The sequence below is a fragment of the Natrix helvetica genome (assembly GCF_964273705.1).
Source record: "Natrix helvetica genome assembly, chromosome: 11".
Classification (NCBI taxonomy): Eukaryota; Metazoa; Chordata; class Lepidosauria; order Squamata; family Natricidae; genus Natrix; species Natrix helvetica.
The window spans coordinates 7142454-7155994 of record NC_138562.1 but is presented as its reverse complement, the minus strand read 5'-3'; the positions used below and the strand labels follow the sequence as shown (position 1 = coordinate 7155994).

The window sequence follows — 13541 nt, the reverse complement described above, 5'->3', positions numbered from 1 at the left end:
CCCTCTGGGCACTCACCGGGCGAACATGCTGGCACTGCCGAGCGGCGGGGCAGCGGCTGGACCCCCGCGGGGAGAACGCGGCTCTGGAGCCCCTTCCGCGTCCCAGGGGGGAAGAGGGGAAGGGCCGGTCGTGGGGACGCGCGGGCGGGACACGTGAAGAGCGGTCTCCGCCCTCGGCGAGGAGCAGGGGAGACAGGCAGCCCCGCAGGAGCCCGGCGATCGTTCCGCGCCGAAGCCGCGCGGCCGAGAGGCGGCGGGGGCGGGGGGACGAGGGCGGAGCCGCCGCCCCTCCAAGCAGCCGCAGTGCCGCCTCGGCCTCTCCTCCCTCCACCCCCCCCCCCTTCCAGGCATGCCAATTTCCGGCTTGGTCCGTCCACACGTGCGTGTGCCCGCAGCCTTTGGCAGGGAACCAGGCTGAGCGGGGCGCCTTTTAGGATGGGAGGGCGGGCTTTCCACCCCCTTCTCCAGGTCGGGGTTAGTGGGCTCCTGCAACGTCTCAAAAGACAACAGCCACCCACCCCCGCAAGAGATTAACAGATTAACAGAGTTGGAAGGGACTTTAGAGGTCATCTAGTCCAAGCCTCCTCCCCCAACCAGGAGACTCTTCTCCAGTGGCTCCCAACCTTTTTTTGGCCATGCCCCACCTAAGTGTCTTTAAAATCCTGATGCCCCCCCCCCCCCGACATATAATTCTTACTTTACTCAAAAAGTGAACTCTACTCACCCAGAGGAAGCCTAAAAGGCCATTAACGTGGTTTAAACAAGGTTCAAATTGCCCCCCATTAAAAATCAAATTGCGCCCCCATCCCGTGGGGTGTGGACCCCAGTTAGGGAAACCACTGCCCTACAGCATTTCTGACAAATGGCAGTCCAGTCTCTTCTTGAAAGTCTCAAGTGATGAAGTTCCCACAACTTCCGAAGAAGGCAACTTCTGTTCCATGGGTTGAATGTTCTCACTGTCAGAAAGTTCCTCCTTGTTTCTAAGTTGAATCTCTCCTTGATCAGTTTTCATCCATTATTCCTTGTCTGGCCTTCAGGTGCTTTGGGAAACATTTTGACCCCTTCCTCTCTGGGGCAGCCCCTCATATATTGAGACCTGGGCTCCGGCTAACTTTTGGGCATCTCAATCTAAGGGAGCAGCGCACTAAATTGGTCGGGGAACAGGTGGTTCTGGGGAATGACGGGCGAGGATATCTCGCGGGAATGCAAACAGAAGGGGAGAGGGGGAATCTTCTGAACCGCAGACACGACCCCGCCCGTCAGCCTTTTCTGGGAGGGGGGGCTCAGTCTTCAAACTCGGACCAGTGTTCGGGGCTTCTCAAAGGCCAAAAAGCTTTACAGATTGATTGTATTCACTGTCCGTTTACTCAGATGATGGAATATATACATCGAAGTCGTGGAAGCAAACGAGACGCAGCCGAGCGATCTCTCGCCACGGCCTCACCTTCAGCCCGCTCTACGGCGCTGGGTCACCCACATTGGGTGGGGGGGAGGGGGCTGCGAAAACCCTTCAAAGTTCCCTCTGGGAAAACTTTCTAGACTTGCCCCGGACAGGATCCTTTCGCGAGTTTTGTTCAGATTTTCAGACTCTTCTGGAATCGTTGCGTGGGGCGGCTGGAGTTGTGGTGTAGGGTTTCCCGCCTAAGCAGAGGAGGGGTGGACTAGAAGACCTTCAAGGTCCCTTCCCACTCTGTTATTCTATAAGGAGTTGACCCCATCCCGCTGGTGGTAGGAAAGTTCTTGGCTGCGCGTGAAAGTGGGCTACCGAAGGTGGGCTGTAGTTCTCCCGCCGGTTTCCTTAAACCATCCCAACGAAAACGCTAATCCACAAACGAGGGTTGTGGGAACCCCATCTGAAGAGGTTACGTTAATAAAGCGAGTCATGCTCAGCCACGGTTTCCTTAAGCACGGACACTGGGGTCGTCGGAACGGGGGGGGGGGCACGGATCCGTTTTTCAACGGGGTAGAACGTTGCGCAGAAAATCAATTTTTATTCCCTCCGGCAAGTTCTCCAATCCCCTACTATCGCCTCTTCGGCCAAAAGGAACTAACCTGGGTTAGATATTGTTTCCTGATTGCTTATTTGTACCCTGTGACTATCATTGTTGTACCTTATGATTCTTGACGAATGTAGCTTGTCTTTTTATGTCCCCTGAGAGCATCTGCACCAAAGACAAATTCCTTGTGTGTCCAATCACACTTGGCCAAGAAAGAATCCTATCCTATCTTACTCTATTCTATTGAGTTTGTAGAACAGGTTAATGCACAGCTTGTTTTTCTGCGGCTCGAGCCCCAAGGGCCAGAACGCCTCCCGAGTCCCCAAACTGCGCGCAAAACCCGCTCAACGTTTCCCAATTCAACGCACGACCCCCCCCCCCGCATGGCAGTTTAGTCCTGGCTAAACCACGGCTTCGCGCAACGAAAGCAAGTAAGGGGGGGGGTAGAGAAAAGTTTTAAACTTCTTTAAAAAAACAAAAAAGTCAACCCGGATTTCGGGGCTTAGTGGCCCATTAGGGGGCTCCCGCTCCGAGTCAGTCGCGGGACTACAAATCCCATCCGCCAGCGGCGCAGGCCATCCAGGCAGCCGGCCGGGAGGCGCATGAATCCGGGCCGAGGCCGGGCCGGCGAGAGGCAGGCAAAGTAGTCCCCAGAGAGGGGGCCGCGGGGGGAGGGAGGGAGGCCGGGCCGCGGGCGCGCACCCGAGCGAAGGCGAGCGCCGAGCCGGGAAAGGCGGAGGCGGAGGCGGGCGCGGAGGCGGGAGCCCAGAGCCGCTTCGCCCGGCCCAGCCCTGCCCAGTCCTTGCCCACTTCATCCCCCTCGGCTTTTGCCTTTTTTTCTTCCTTTCCCCTTTTTTTGGGGGTGGGCGAAGGCTGGCTCAGCTCCGGCGAGGCTGCGGGGCTCCTGCAGGAGGTGGAGAATGAAGCTGCGCCCGGGCTCCCGTCGCCTCCTCTTGCTGCTCGTCCTGGGACTCGGCGCTTGGGACGCCCAGGCTGCGGTGGGTGCTCAAATGCCCCCGGAGGGGAGAGCGGGGCTGGGGAGGGGGCGCGCGGGCGAAGACCCCGGTCCGAGCCGCCCCGGGTGGGGCTGAGCCGGGGTTGGGGCCGGACTGGGTGAGGGGACGGGAGGAAGCCTCGGGGGGGCTGCCAAGGGACGGTCTTGCAGAGCCCCGGAAAAGTTGGGCAAAGTTGCTTTTAAAAATAGGCGAGCGGGTGCAAGGAAGGCTGGGAAAGGGGAGGGGGCGCGGGAACGGGTCGGAGCCTGCCTGGCGCCCCTGCGGGGTCCTAGGGAGGCAAAAAAGCCGGCGTGGAGCTGGGGGAGAAGGCGGCAGAAGAGAGAGGGGGAGAGAGAGCGGAGAAAAGGGACATCCGTGGGCTCCCACTTTTGCACCGCTTTGCACAGATGGGCTTGGATTCCATGCCTGGGAGCCGAGAAAGGCAGGAGCCGCCAGAGAGAGATTTGGGGCGAGGGGGGGCCTGCACTGCACTCCCCCCACCCCATAACTGACTCCTTCAGGTGGCCGCATCAGGGCAGCCTCTTTATCTCTTCCCTCTCTTCTCCTCCTCCTCCTCCTCCCTCTAGTCTTCCCTCTCCCGGGAATGTCCTTATCAAACAAAGGCATGGGTGGTTTTGTCTTAACTCCCTTCCGTGCAACATTTACTCTCTCCGAGTTGCTTTTCTAGTAAGTGAAAGTGAAGGCGTGGGGGGGGGGAGGCGGCCCTGCCTGGCCGCTCCAGCTAGTGAGGATGCCAGAGGTGGCAGTAGCCCTGTCAATCCGAACCCCTTTCATTCCCCTACAGTTTGCAAGGGTGTCTTAAGGTAAGAGGATGGATGGAGATGCTGATCTTAAAATAAAAAAGGGGGGGGGAGAACTTCTGCAAAGTTCAGGGTGCCTGAATTTCCAGGATGCTCCCTTTTCTTTCCCACATGTATGGCTTTGCTATGTGCGTGTATAGGAGGGGGGTTGGGTGGCAGGACTTTGAGCGTCCCACACAAATGTAGCTTCCTCCCCGTCTCAACTGCTGCGGGAGGGAAAGTGCAAACTTTGCAAAAGTTCCTTTGGGGTGTTGAGAGGGAACAAAAGATGATGCTTTTCTGTCCCCCTGTCCCCTTATATGGATCTTAAATTGTCTGTATCCTTCTTTTCCACTTTCTGATAGTTGCTAAAAGTTAGACTACTTGAGAGATGGAAGGTGGAGTGAAATTGCACTGGGTCCTTGTAGGTGAGCAAATGTGTGTCTTCTGTTTATGACCCACTGATGACACTAACACCAGTGGACATTAGTGCTGTGATGGCTTGGAGGGGTTATAAAAGAAAGTCTCTGCACGTTGGAACCTACAAAATGTGTACTTCACTAGTTGTGTAATCCCTCCTCCCGCCCTCTTAACCGTATTTCCTCTTCTCCTTTGCACAGAGATTGTCAAAATAGTTGTTTTCGCTTTGTGTCTAGTTGTAATTTATTAACAGTCCCCCTTGAAATAATATGTATTATTAACTAATGCTCTCTCTCCTTTTAAGGTAGCGTTTAATTGCCATGGTCATTATGGAAAGCAGATGGGAGGTTGAGGGGGGGGGCTAGAATGCAGCGGTGCATGTTTGAAATCACTTTTGGTCCAATATCTGTAGTGAACTCTTGTTTGTTACTTATTTTGAGGAATGAAAACTCAGCCAGTCTTGCACCTTTCCTCTAAATATCTAATGCCATGAATGGGAAATTAGTCATCTCATTTTATGGGCTAGTTTGGGATGTGTTTTTTTCTTTCTTAGTTTGGGACCACAGACTGAAATGCTTTTTAACAATGCTTAGTTACTCCTTAAAAAGTTTTGCTTCCCTACCCCCATCCTGCCCCTCCTCCTATGCGTAAGCCCTGTCATTTAAGGCAAATAACTTTGTCCCATGTCTTACATGTTATGAAAATAATGTATTTTTGTTGGCTGTGGGCAGATAAAGGGAACCTCAATCCCAAAACCTGAACTGCTATGAAGACAGATCAAAACGAACTAATTTTAATTCTGTTTGAACACAAGTTCTTTAATGTTTTCTGGGATTTTATGGAAATTCCTTTGCTAAAGGAGAACCAAAGTGTTGGCTATCTTATTCTATAGTACTCAGTTCCCTGCAAGGAGTTTCCATCTGGTGCAATGATTGACTTTGTGCATGTTAATTCAGATGTCAACCTCATTAAATTGAGCAGGCCTCTGATTTGTAATAAAAGTAACATGGAGTTGCTGGCAAAGGACTCCGTTCAGTTTGGCATCTGCTCTGCACTAAAATTCCCAGGGTTTGGGATGGGGTGTGGGTGGGGACCAAATTAATTCATTCTTTGTATGACTATCTACTCTGCATAATTGGAGCGCATAATAAAGTGTAAGTTCCTAGCGTTAGAGAAAGGGAATCTATACCCCACTTCTGCTGTTTCTAAAGCTTGAGTTCTTTTTGTTCTGTGTTGGTCGCTTTGTTTGTAAAACCTGCTTTGGGTATCCCGGTGCATGTTTAATCCAGCAGGAATGGGTCACACTGGTATGGGTCACCGATATTTGAAATTGTGAACAAAATTGAGGGGAAACGTGAGACCTGGCACAAACGTGGCCCCTTAGGAAAGAGTCCATTTGAGACAAAAAGGTTACGTTTAACTAAAAGCCAAGTGGTTTTAAGCAATGTGAAGCCAGAACTGAAGTTTGAGTGTGAAAATCACTAGGTTAAACTTCCCCCCCTTCCCCAAGCCACCCACCTCATTGTCTTCCCATTGTCCCATCACGTTTAGAGAAGATGTTTTGCTAACGGTCCCTGTTGTGGTTGGTAGATAGATAGGTGCTGCATTCCATTCTCAGGACCAAGACCTTGAGATGCCTAGGAACAGCTCAACTATCGCTTTCAGTTTCCCATGTCTTGCACAGTCCCCCTCTACGTTTCCCCCCTCCAGCTCCTCTCCACCGTAATATATGACAAACTGGCCTCTAAGTGAAGCATAGAAGTGAGCGAAGGATGGCAGCTTGGAGAGGAAAGATTGTTTGTCTGTAAGATTGAGGAGCAGAGCTGAGCATAAAAACCAGATCACCTGATTTGAAATATTTCTATAGCAGTGTGGGTATTCTACAACAGGGGTCTCCAATCTTGGCAACTTTAAGACTTGAGGACTTCAACTCCCAGAATTCTTCCGCGTCTTGCAGAAAAACAAACCACTCGAAAAATGGGAAACTGTCACAAACACAGCAAGGTTTTGTTCTTTCTTTTCTTCTTCTTCTTCTCCTTCCAAGCTCTCCTAGGCCAGAAATCACAAAAGTGGGGAGAGGATCATAAGAATTCAGAGGCATCTGGGAATCTTCTTCAGCTCTTTAGGCTCCCGGTTTCTACCGGCTATGTTTTGCCTGCCGAGGGTTGAAGATAGTGTAGTTCATAGATTTCGTGTGTTGGCCGGAGAGGAAATGAATGGAGAAAGCCTGGAACAACCTTGAGGATCTAGAAGAAGACAAAAAGTTTTTCAGGTTGCCTAAGCAGCATTGGATGGGGTCCCTTAAGACAAAGGGTCTCCATCCTTGGCAGCTTTAAGACTTTTGGACTTTAACTCCCAGAATTCCCAAAGGAGTTAAAGTAGCCAAGCTTGGAGACCCTTGGTCTATAACAATGGTCTTCAAATCCCAGTCTGTGGCATGTCAGAACCCGGTGTGTGCAAATGAGTGAAACCCCATCCACAGGATGCAGACAGCATGCAAAACCACGCCCCTTCCGGTCTGCAAAAAAAATCTCACCACGGAACCGGTCCCTGGTTCCCAAAAGGTTTGGGGCCACTGCTCCATAAGATAGGGAAGGAGGGACGAAGCTGTATTTCCCAGGCTGCTTTTCTCCTACCCCGTTTCCCTGAAAATAAGACCTCCCTGATTAATAAGCCCGATCAGGCTTTTGAGCGCATGTATTAAAATAAGCCCTCCCCTGAAAATATTGCAACACAGCAGCAGCCATGAGGTGACCACGCTCGCCGCCTCCAGCACCTCAAAAATAATAAGACCTCCCCGAAAATAGGGCCAAGCGCTTATTTTGGGGGGGGGGGTCAAAAGAAAATAAGACCCTGTCTTATTTTCGGGGAAACACAGTACAAGGCTTGGCTTTATCCTCAAGGTGCCTTAGGTTGTTTCCGACTTCCAGTTCTGAATGCAAAACTTAAGAGAAAAAACAATGCAGGTAGTCCTCCACTTATAACAGTTCGTTTAGTGAATGCTCGAAGTTACAACGGCGCTGAAAAAAGTGACTTACAACCATTTTTCATACTTATGACCATGGTCGCATCCCCGTGGTCATGTGATTTACAGTCGGATGCTTAACAACTGACTCACACTTGTGATGGTTGCATTATCCTGGGCAGCGGTAAGATTCAAAATTTTTTACTACCAGTTCTGTGGGTGTGGTGTGGGCATGGCATGGTGGGCGTGGCTTGGTGGGCATGGCAGGGAAAAGATACTGCAAAATACCCATTCCCTCCCAATCAGCTGGGACTCGGGAGGCAGAGAATAGATGGGGGCGAGGCCAGCCAGAGGTGGTATTTACCGGTTCTCTGAACTACTCAAAATTTCTGCTACCGGTTCTTTAGAACCGGTCAGAACCTGCTGAATTCCATCTCTGATCCTGGGGCCATTGACTTTGCTTGTCAGAAGGCAGCAAAAGTGGATCACTTGCGGGATCGCATTCTACCCCACACATCCCTGCGACCAATCCGCTCTCACAGAGAGGGACTCCTCCGGGTACCTTCCGCTAAGCAGTGCGGGCAGGCGGTGCCTAGGAATAGGGCCTTCTCTGTGATGGGCCCAACCCTCTGGAACGACCTCCCCCCCGATATTAGAACCACCTTGGATCTCCGCTCCTTCCGCAAGAAACTCAAGACCCACCTGTTTCGACTAGCCGGCCTGGCCTAATTGTAACTGTAATTGTACTTACAGGGAACACCCACTACTGACCTTCCTGGATGGCTTTTCAAATTTTAAATTTTGGGGTTTTAAATTGGTTTTAGAATTGTTTTTAATTATTTAATTAGTTTGGGTTGTATATACAGACGGTATGTTTACGTTGTTTTGTCTGATGTTTTATGTTATGTTTTGTTGTTTTATACACAACGGTCTGTACACCGCCCGAGTCCCTGCGGGGAGAGGGGGCGATCTATAAATTTAATAAACCTAAACCTAAACCTAAACATGACCCAGGAACACTGCAACTGTCGTAAATATGAGTCCATTGCCAAGCATCTGAATTTTGATCATGTGACCATGGGGAGGCTGCAACGGTTGTAAGTGTGAAAAATGGTCGTAAGTCGTTTTTTTTTCCAGTGCTGTTGTAACTTCAAACAGTCCCTAAAATGAATGGTTGTGAATTGAGGACTACCTGTATCCTAAAAACCAAGAAAGCCAGACTATAACTGAAGAGGGTGGGAAAAAGAACAAGAGAGATGATGAATTTAATAGATTCCACCAGCATCTAACATCCCGCAAGAGCTTCCAGCTATTCCAGCCTCAAGGCTAAGAGATTTATGATCCTTAGGAATGCCAATAGAGTGGGATTATATTCCTACAGCAAATAAAGCACAATATTTATTTGCAGTATTTGTGCCCTGCTTTTGCCTCGAGTGTCGATTTGCAGGCACCCATCGGAGCTTTTGCACCACGGTAAAGGACAAACCGCAGACATCTGAAAATGCAAAAACAACAACAACAACAACACCGAAAGGTGCCCACTGGCATCTGATTTATGACAAGTAAGAAAGTTCAGTCTGGGTTTTTGCAAACTGAACTCTATCTGCCAGAGAGGAAAACTGGAAAGGAAACTTTGGGGAGATAACGTAGAAAGAAGACTTAAGAGTTTAGGTCAAACGGAATTTACCTAAGCTTGTAGAGAAAATAGGAATGAGGATTTGTTTTCCATACTAAGTTCTTTTTAGGAAAGGATCTCTCCTAAGGAAAACATCAATTCCCTTGAATTAAATGAAATAAAAGTCCATTAAACTAGAGTCAATTTAAAATAATTCTCAATAACTCTTGAGTGTGAAACAGCCAAACTTAGTCTTAGTTGGTTCTCCACTTTTCACAATGACTGACTTTGCCCATCAAACTACATTAGGTCAAATTCTGTTCACTTGTTTGTTGAATAAGTCGCACTTGGCTGGATTCGCTCAAGGTGCTAAACCACAAACAACATTGTGGCTTCATGCATTGTTTGACTTCACACAGTGTGAGATGGTCTGGTCCCAAAGCAACACAGATCTCTTTGCTTCCTTCCTAAATCTACAACTTTGTTTGTCATGAGCTTCGGTGCTCAGGGATCAGAGAGGCATCTCAACTTTATGTTTCTCAAAGATGAACATTTCTCTTTAGGCTCAGCAACCCTCCCTTGTGGGGACTTCAACACAGCTGGCTAGGGAACTCTGGGAGTTGAAGTCCACACACCTTAGTGTGGTCAAGCTTGAAAAACACTCTTGTAAAGCATTAAGGAGGGACGCAGTGGCTCAGTGGCTACTGAGTCAGTTTGGCAGTTCGAATCCCTAACACCGCATAATGGAATGAGCTCCCGTTACTTGTCCCAGCTTCTGCCAACCTAGCAGTTTGAAAGTACATAAAAATAGGAACCACCTTTGATGGGAAGGTAACAGTGTTCTGTGCTCCTTTGGCATTTAGTCATGCAGGCCACATGACCACAGAGACGTCTTCAGACAGCGCTGGCTCTTCAGCTTTGAAACAGAGATGAGCACCGACCCCTGCAGTCCGGAATGACTAGCACAGATGTGCAAGGGGAACCTTTACCTTTACCTTTAAAGCATTATGGGTCACATTCTATCCACCCTGAGAAATGACTCGCATTCCTTTAACAAGATGTTATCTTGGTGCTCTTTTCAATCAGGAATGCCAAATGTTTTGCTTGAAAAAAACCACTCCTTTGTATCTGGTGTGAGAAGAAGCTCTTTCTGTAGGTCAGGTGTGGATGACAAGGCATTTACATTTGACCAACAAGGCTGACCCTTCCACACAAGTTCTATTATTCAGCATGTCTCTCGCCTATCAACCCAGCTGGTTCTCAAATTCCCAGTCCCCTTCCTTAGAAAAGAGAAACCTTGCCCAAAAGATCTGGACTGGGGAAAAAATATACAAGTATGCTAAATTCAAAGGAGAAAGTCTGTAAGTCTTGCATGCATACAGCTAGTCCTTGACTTATGACCACAGTTGAGTCCAAAATTTCTAAGTGAGAGAGAGGTTCCGTAATTTTGTCCCCTTTTATGACTTGTCTTGTCATACTTGCTAAGTGAATCACTGCAATTGTTCAGTCAGTAACACAGTTGTTAAGTGAATCTGGCTTCCCCATCGACTTTTCTTGTCAGAAGGTTACATAAGGTGATCACGTAACCAGGGGTGAAATTCAACAGGTTCTGACTGGTCCTGGAGAACCGGTAGCGGAAATTCTGAGTAGTTCAGACAACCAGCAACTACCACCTCTGGCTGGCCCCAGAGTGGAGAGGGAATGGAGATTTTGCAATATCCTTCCCCCAGGAGTTGGAAGGAAATGGGGATTTTGCAGTATCCATCCCCTGCCACACCCACCAAGCCACGCCCACAGAACCGGCAGTAAAAAAAATGGAATTTCACCACTGCACATAACCCTCGGGACATTACAACTGTCATAAATACGAGTCAGTTGCCAAGAGTTTGAATTTTGATCAAATGGCTATGGGGATGCGTCAGCGGTCATAAGTGTGAAAAACAGTCATAAGTCACTTTTTGCACACTTTATAACTTCAGGCAGTCACTAAATGAACTGTTGTAGTCCAGGACTGCATGTAGGGGCCCAAACTTTTAAGATTAGAACTTTCCCTGGAGACTAACGAAACTGGGCATTTTTCTACAAAGAAAAATGTCTTTTCAGTAGTTGCATAGAAGTTTGGGGAATGATGTCCCCAAAATGTTTTACCTGATCATTTTTATGCTGTTTTTTTCAGCACTGGCTAAAAAAAAAAATCCTCTTTTCCTGACATTTTACAACTTAGCATTTCTGGGATTTTAACATGCCCTATGAGTCAATGGTTGCCATTAATGTGTTTCATCGATCTTTTTTTTTTGTCTGACACTTTAAATGGACTTTGTAGACTCCTGTGCTGTCTTTTTCCTCTCTTCTTTTTAAAACTAATCCTCTTTTAGAATCTCAGACAGAACTCCGGTTAGTGGACAAATCTAAAATCCAGGGATAGAATTAAGACCATTTTCACGGCTGCTTTAAACAAAGATTGCCAGGAACTTGTGTTGATTATTGAAATTCAGCGTTTTTTCAAAGTTGGCAATTTTAAGATTTGGACTACAATTCCCAGAGTCTCCCACCCACCCAGCATTCGGGGAACTGGAATCTTTTGGTAAAAGTTGTCAAGTTGAAAAGAACACTGGTTTAAATGTACTGTTATTTGAAGCTTTGTTACATTGTGTAATAGTTGTCTAAAACAGTTTGTAACTAGTTTGACAAAAGTTACTGTTGTTTTCTAAGCATTTTACAAGTAGAAGTTGATTGGAATTGTTTATCTTCCTTCACAACAGGAGATTTGGAAACAAATACAGTATCCTTAATAATCTTCTCCACTCCACCCTTCTCTGTTCTTCTATTAATGCGCTTCTTGCTTATTTCTCCTGAAGTTATTAAAGATTTGTGGGTGTCCCCCTTCCCCACCCCCCCATAGTGGCAATTTTATATGTTCAAAATAAAGTCACTGTCATTATATTTTTGTTCTTTGTTTTGGAATCTCTAATCCTTCTTGACTTCCTGGCCAGTGTACATTCATAATGGAGAGTGAAGGTAAAGGTAAAGATTCCTCTCGCACATATACGCTAGTCGTTCCTGACTCTAGGGGGCGGTGCCCATCTCCATTTTAAAGCCAAAGAGCCAGAACTGTCTGAAGACGTCTCCGTGGTGGCTGGCTTTTGAACCTAGCAGTTCAAAAGCACATAAAAATGCAAGTAGAAAAATAGGAACCACCTTTGGTGAGAAGATAACAGTGTTCCGTACACCTTCGGTGTTGAGTCATGCCATCCACATGACCACGGAGATGTCTTTGGACGGCACTGGCTCTTCGGCTTTGAAACGGAGATGAGCACTGCCCCCTAGAGTCAGGAACGACTAGCACATATATGCGAGGAGAACCTTTACCTATGTTACATAAATGCAACCAACTGTGGTTTATTCAACAATTCAGGATTTAACAAATTTTGGCCTAGCAAAACGTGGGAACCCAACTTGGTTAAACAGACCTTAATTTATTGCAGTTACTTTCACACTTAATTTCAGAAGGTTTTTTTTTTTAAGCATGCCCAGCTGTCAGTGATCACTTCCTCTTGGAGTTGAATTCAAGCATGAGAAGCAAGTGCAGATAAAGGGTGCCAAACACACATCAGTCTTCTTTGGAACGATAATGTGAATTCACAAGTATCTCTACTATAATTTCAGGAAATACTATTTGAATAGTCTTTGGAACCCGGGCTGCACTAGAGTACAGGGGTGTGGAGATGGCGATATGGGAAATGAGGGCTTGCAAGACCAAATTACAACTGTCCAGCAAGGATTTGACTCTTACTAACAAGCTTTCTTCAAATGCATCTTTTAATTGAAACAAAATATTGGCTTGAAAAGTTCTACCAGACTCCTCCTGAGTTTTGCCTATCATAGATGGACGCAAGCAGTCCTTGACTTACGACCACAATTGAGCCCAAGATTTCTGCTGTTAAATGAACTTTGCCCCATTTAATGACGTTTCTTGCCACAATTGTTAAGTGAACCCCTGCAGTTGTTAAGTTAGGAAAGAGTTGTTAAGTGAACCTGACTCCCTCATTGGCTTTGCTTGTCAGAGGGTCGCAAAAGGTGATCGCATGATCCCAAGGCATTACAGCTGTCATAAAGAGGGACGCAGTGGCTCAGTGGCTAAAACACTGAGCTTGTCGATCAGAAAGATCAGCAGTTTGGCGATTCGAATCCCTAGGAGTGAGCTCCCGTTACTTGTCCCAGCTTCCTAGCAGTTCGAAAGCATGTAAAAATGCAAGTAGAAAAATAGGAACCACCTTTGGCGGGAAGATAACAGCGTTCAGTGTGCCTTCAGTGTTGAGTCATGCCGGCCACATAACCACTGAGATGTCTTCGGACAGCGCTGGCTCTTCGGCTTTGAAATGGAGATGAGCACCGCCCCCCAAGAACTGGAAATGACCATCACATATGTGCGAAGGGAGGAAACCATAAGTAGGGATAAGTTGTCAAACATCTGAATTTTGATCATGTGGCCAGGGGATGCTGTAATGATCATAAGTGAAAAAAACTGGCCATAATTCACTTTTTTTCAGTGCCGTTGTAATTTTGAATGGTCACTGAATGATTGTAAGTCAAAAATTACCTGCATATTTTTTCTACAACTCTGGGCATAATCCAAAGAATCATTGCTAATGCTCCAGGATATCTTAGCTTCTTCCAGGCTGCTGTCACACTGCAATTCCACGGAAGAGCTCTTTTAGGTGTTCTCACTGTCAAAGGTCAAAGGTCAAA

General features: G+C 47.5%; 2 protein-coding genes across 3 annotated transcripts in view; one reads left to right on the top strand and one right to left on the bottom strand.

The window, feature by feature from the left end:
• COL4A6 (collagen type IV alpha 6 chain) overlaps positions 1–232 on the bottom strand; it is a 203971-nt gene extending 203739 nt beyond the window's left edge. For both annotated transcript variants that reach the window (XM_081963965.1, XM_081963966.1), the window contains exon 1: positions 17–232. In XM_081963965.1, coding sequence (XP_081820091.1) covers positions 17–27 — 11 coding nt within the window. In that variant the 5' untranslated portion in view covers positions 28–232. The remainder of the gene's footprint in view (positions 1–16) is intronic.
• Positions 233–2702: 2470 nt separating this feature from the next.
• COL4A5 (collagen type IV alpha 5 chain) overlaps positions 2703–13541 on the top strand; it is a 152861-nt gene continuing 142022 nt past the window's right edge. The window contains exon 1 of the mRNA XM_081963970.1: positions 2703–2995. Coding sequence (XP_081820096.1) covers positions 2918–2995 — 78 coding nt within the window. The 5' untranslated portion in view covers positions 2703–2917. The remainder of the gene's footprint in view (positions 2996–13541) is intronic.